Source organism: Felis catus, chromosome E1, assembly GCF_018350175.1.
Source record: "Felis catus isolate Fca126 chromosome E1, F.catus_Fca126_mat1.0, whole genome shotgun sequence".
In the NCBI taxonomy this organism is placed as follows: Eukaryota; Metazoa; Chordata; class Mammalia; order Carnivora; family Felidae; genus Felis; species Felis catus.
Window position 1 is genome coordinate 34,565,686 of NC_058381.1, and position 5,196 is coordinate 34,570,881.

At 56.2% G+C, this 5,196-nt stretch overlaps 1 protein-coding gene across 1 annotated transcript; it reads right to left on the reverse strand.

Annotated features, from left to right (window-relative positions):
• Nucleotides 1-355: 355 nt before the first annotated feature.
• Nucleotides 356-3,410, reverse strand: LOC105261186 (nucleoside diphosphate kinase B). The gene is made up of 5 exons (XM_023243660.2): nucleotides 3,257-3,410; nucleotides 2,876-3,004; nucleotides 1,898-1,999; nucleotides 1,365-1,477; nucleotides 356-608 (listed from the first exon to the last, which is right to left on the reverse strand). Exons 2-5 carry the CDS (start codon nucleotides 2,999-3,001, stop codon nucleotides 491-493), a joined length of 459 nt encoding a protein of 152 aa, XP_023099428.1. The 5' UTR covers nucleotides 3,002-3,004; nucleotides 3,257-3,410; the 3' UTR covers nucleotides 356-490.
• Between the last annotated feature and the right edge of the window lie 1,786 nt (nucleotides 3,411-5,196).

Here is a 5,196-nt window from a genome sequence, read left to right on the forward strand (position 1 = left end):
TTTTCAGTCAACAAAGATGTAACTCTGGACTGGACAGGTCTGTGTTTCACCCTTGGCGAGTTTCAACAAATTCTGTGTACGGAAACACACCTTTTTCTACATCCTCTAAGGCAGCTGCGATACTTATTTTCATTATTTCCTTTTCAGTTTCCGTACTCACCCAACCAGTGCCACACTCGTCCTCGTCCGCCTCACTACTTTCCCTCCTAGAGTCTACGAGTGCCCCCAGATGCTGACAAGGGGCAGATGGTTCTTCCACCGCAAGTAGGATCATTTGCTTCTGGATCATGCTATGAAAGCCAAGGGACCAAGTCACTTCTTCCAGTTTGGCATCAAGTAAGCACAGGAGGCTGCACCAGTTTCCAAGGGCTTTATTAGTAAGTTTTAGAAAAGAAAGATTGATTCTCTGGCTTCCAAGTCAGTGGAATGCAGAGCAGTGTCCGGGGACGCATCAGGGGGTGCTGAAGGGGACTGACGCTCCGTCCACCTTTTATTCGTAGATCCAGTCAAAAGCACAAGGCTTGTAGTCAACCAATTCTTCAGGCTTAAACCACAGGCTGATTTCTTTCTCTGCACTTTTTACTGAATCACTGCCATGAATGATGTTCCTGAGAGAGACAACAATTACTGGCTACCACATTTTAGAGTGCACAAGTCTGCTCGTGGCTGAAGCAAAGGATGGTCGCTGCAGAGCTTTCCGGCCAAACTGCCACCTGAAGCAGGAGACCCAAGGCATTTCCTCTTAAAAGCAACTATAAAATTCTAAGAGTATTGGATCCAAAGCATCCCGTGGCTCAGCTCTGTTATGCTCCCGCTTCCGAAACGGGTGTTTGTACCCCAAGACTGCTGTGCCACAAAACGTTCCTTCTCTCATTTTGAAAAACAGGGAGAACCAGACCGAGAGCCAGACGAGATGTGATACATTCACTATCGGGGGCCATTTCTGTTGCATTTTCTTACAACCCTAAGTTGCAAAGCTCAGCCAAGACATTCACACGCCCAACCCCTCTATTCCATTTGGATCTTAAACTCTGTAAGGTTTTTGCCCAGATTTTATACAGCAAGGGAACCAAAGGGTTAAATGACACGCCTACAGACACAGCACCGCACAGAGCAGAGGCTCTTTGGCTGTGTCCCCTGAGACCTACCACATGCAGCTCCCTTCTGTGAGGTTTTGGTTAAAATTTTAAGTAGCCCAGGGGGAAGTAACTTTTTAAGGGAGCTTTCATCCAGTGATCATTACCACCTAATTTTAAAAGTTCAAACCTTCCTAAAATTGGGATATGCCCCAAATGGTTTGTACCCATCCCCCACCCTTTTTAAGTGGCTTTGAGGAAACATCATTGGCGCCCCTCGGGACTCACCTGCCAACTTGAATGCAGAAGTCCCCACGGATGGTGCCTGGCTTAGAATCTGCTGGGTTGGTCTCCCCAAGCATCACTCGCCCCGTCTTTACCACGTTCAGTCCCTCCCAGACCTGGACAGGAGGGAAAAGGAACTGCATCAGATCTGTCCTTTGGGGCCACCGGGAACAAACACTCGGCCCTGCCTGACGGCACATTCAATCAGACCAGTCAGTGACGTGGCCAACCAGCCGGCCCCAGCAGACAGCAGGGGCTGGTGTAAGGTGCTCGCGCTCCATCCCGGGCACGATGCGAGGAGACAGAGAAACCACCTACCCAACCCAGGGACTTCCCAGCCTGAGAGGAAGGCTAACAGGGCTGAAGACCCTTCTGCAGCCACGAACACGAACAAGAAATTGTGATGGAAGGGTGGAGAAAAGTGATCAGACTGGAACAGGGGCAGTGGGATGGGTCTAAAAAGACACACGGGCACTGTGCAAGCCCAGTCCTGTATCAGCCCTTATTTTCCTCCATACCCCCCCAAAAGCACTTGCCATGGCCACAACCGGCCCGGAATTCATGTACTTCACCAGCCCGGGGAAGAACGGGCGGTCCTTCAGGTCAATGTAGTGCTGCTTCAGGAGTTCCTCCGAGGCCTGGCATTGAACAGGAGGTTGCAGTTAGGAAGTAAACTGGAGAGGCTCAAATACGGATCCATCCCATCCCCAGAACCCCCCATTCAAAGGACGGCTTTTCTAAAAGTCCCGTTATATGTTAACCCGCATTCATATGTAAGTGTGTATATATGTATGTAATATGTGTGCATATATATATTCACATACATATACACATATACATACATGTGTATAGATATCTACACATATATCTATAAAATAATTATCCTCTCCAAACCCTGACACTCTTTTAGTAGAAAGACTGTTCAGATCATGAAGACACCCTCATAATGTCCCTGGCGTTAGGGCTGGTACAACCCTAAAGAGTAGGTGATTTGAAAATCTCGATGTGGAGGGTCTGCCGTTGAAGGAAATACGCCAGAGAGAGGTCCGTTCCCAGTGTCCTTGTAAACATTTCAGATGTTAACCGAGAACGTTCTCTTCTTCCCAGATGGGCCTGGTTGAGATTTCAATACTTATCCCTTAAGGTCCAGATCTGTGCCCCTACCTGTGGCGTGGAAGTGACAGGCACTGCCCTAAGCTGGAGGAAGTCGGCTGCGGGAGGGCTTCCCCCCCCCCCCCCGCCACCGCCCAGGGCACTTGCAGCCTCCGCCCCCCCCCCCCCACACACACACACACACTTGCAGCCCGCGGGGGCCGGGGCATAGGCCCGGGCGGGGGCGGGCTTCCCCCGCAGGCAGCGAGCTCTGGCAGGCGACACGTCACCTCCGCTTAACCTTGCGGAGGGCGCAGGGGCTCGCGGGCCTCGGGGCTGGGCTCGGGCGGCTGTGTCGCCGCGGAGGCGAGGGCCACGGCTGGGAGCGGAAGCAGGAGCACCCCAGCGGCGCGCCGCGTTACCTGCAGGAACTTCATGGCCACGAGGCGGAAGCCCTTCTGCTCGAAGCGCTTGATGATCTCGCCCACCAGGCCGCGCTGCACGCCGTCCGGCTTGACGGCGATGAACGTGCGCTCCTGGTGGGCCATGGCCTGCGGGCGACAAGGGCGGCTCAGGGCCCGGCGGCCGCGCGGACAAGGGACGCGGCCCGCGCCTCCCCCCACCCCGCGGGCGCCCCGGCCCCTCCGCCCGCTCCGCGGGGACACGCGCCTCCCGGCCGCCGCCGCCCCGCCGGAGGGGACCCGGCACCGGGCCTGGGAGGAGGGGGGAAAGGAGCGGGGGGGCGAGCACGCCTGCGGGGAGGGGCCGGGGGGCGACAGGGGAGCGCGCCCGCGGCGTCTTACCGGGAAGCTGGCTGCGCTGCGGGGCGGGAGGCGCGACGTGGAGGGGGCGGCGGGGCCGGGAGCCGCTTGGGGGGAGGGCCCTGCGACGGCCACACCCCGGACGCCCCGCCGCCCAACCCGCGAGGCCGCCGGGGCCCGTGGCCCCTGTCCACGCCCCGGGCTCGCCCGCAGTGGGTGGGGGCTCCGGAGCGGGAAGTGGCTTCTTCACCCGGGTGTCCCGCGGCCCGGGCGCAGCTACGCACGTCCAGTCCGCACCCTCCCTTCGGTACCTGTTGCCGCCACACACGCGGGCACGTGCGCGCGCACACGCACACACACTGTGTACCTTCTGCCGACACACACACACACTCTGGGCAGGTTCTCCAGTTCAGCCTGAGACCTACCCCTGACAAGATTCTTGAGTGTCTTACAGCAGACCTGTCATGTTTGCGGAGGGCTCTCCACCCTTGGGGGGCTCCCAGGTCCCTGGGGAGGCGGCGGGCCCCTCCTCTCGGCCCTTCCAGACCCCCATCCAGCAGCGCTTGTACCCCGAGCTGGTGAGAGCCCTGTGTCTGTCTCCCTTCAGGACAGTGAGCTGACCAAGGGGAGCCCTGTGTCCTCACCCTAGTGCTCCCGGCACTGCACTGACAAGCTGTACCTGCTAGATTGAAACTGGGCTTCAACTACCTCCATTTTGACCTCAAACTCGCTAATTGATTAAATTCTTCCTTCTAGTTTCCCTGTTAACTCAGGCAGAAAACCCTGCAGGCAAGCATCCCGTGATGGAAACAAACCACCCCCTCAAGCAACAAGAACTGCCCTGAGCCAGCAAGACCAGGGCGACTGACTGCAAGACAGTGAGCGAGTTGACCTTCGCTGCTCACTTGTGGGTACGCACCGACCTTTGTCCCACCTAAGCTTTATGTGAACCTAGAGCAGGGCACCTGGGTGGCTGAATCCGTTAAGTGTCCAACTCTTGGTCTCTGCTCAGGTCTTGATCTCAGGGCCGCGAGTCTGAGCCCCACACTGGGCTCCGCACTGCGTGTAGATGCTTTAAAAACAAAAAAGCAATGGGGTGCCTGGGTGGCCCGGTCAGTTAAGCCTCCGCTTCTTGATTTCAGCCCAAGTCGTGATCTGTTCATCAGATCGAACCCCACTGCCAGCTCTGTGCAAACAGCGTGGAGGCCGCTTGGGATTCTTTCTCTGCCCCTCCCGCACTCCCTCTCTCTCCAAACAAATAAACTTTTAAAAAATGTTTAAAAGAACAAAAACAAACAAAAAGCAAAACAACCAAAGACCTGGAAGGTATTTTCAGCCCTTTGGAGACAGTCTTTGAGAGGGTCCACTGTCTTCCGGGTGGTGGCCTCCCTGGAATAAATCCCATTCTTGTTTCACCATGACTCCTCTCTGCCTTTGGGTTGTGTGGACCCTGGTCTGAATGGGCCCCTCCGAGCTGGGTGCCTTTGCACCCGTGAGTCCTGGCTGCAAGGCGACAGACAGTCCAGCCCTGTTACACCTTGCTGGCTTCCCAAACTTCTGGTCGCAGAGCATGAACGCACAGCCCTCATTCTGGAGAAGAGACGACTAGTGTTCCCTGTGGCTTCGAGGCCAAGCCCTAATTTGGACTTCTTTTTCGGAGTTATCCAATGTCAACTGTGGGAAGGAGGCTGGGAATCTCACCGGACAATTCTCTGGAGAGCTGTTTGCCCCTTTGGCCCCGTCACTAATACCTCCCTGCAGGGGCAGCCTTCTGCTCACTTTTCTGTCCTTCCTGGAAAGACTGCCCTTAACTGGGCGAGGTGTGACCCCTGACCCTGCCTCACGACACACAAACTCGTTCCCCAAAGGGCTGGCACTTCATCTCACTCCCCCCAAAACAGACAGGCCAGGCTTTGCGTGCAACAGAAATGCCTCTAGTCCTCAGCTGGACGAGAAAACAGTAGCCCCTCGTGGAGGAAATC

What these genes read in the sequence shown, in the direction of transcription:
- LOC105261186 (XM_023243660.2), bottom strand. Translation starts at nt 3,001, where the DNA reads ATGGCCCACCAGGAGCGCACGTTCATCGCCGTCAAGCCGGACGGCGTG. An exon ending in TGGCCATGAAGTTCCTGCAG is followed by an intron (nt 2,000 to 2,875) that starts GTAACGCGGCGC and finishes GTTCAATGCCAG; the next exon opens with GCCTCGGAGGAACTCCTGAA. An exon ending in TTCTGCATTCAAGTTGGCAG is followed by an intron (nt 609 to 1,364) that starts GTGAGTCCCGAG and finishes TGTCTCTCTCAG; the next exon opens with GAACATCATTCATGGCAGTG.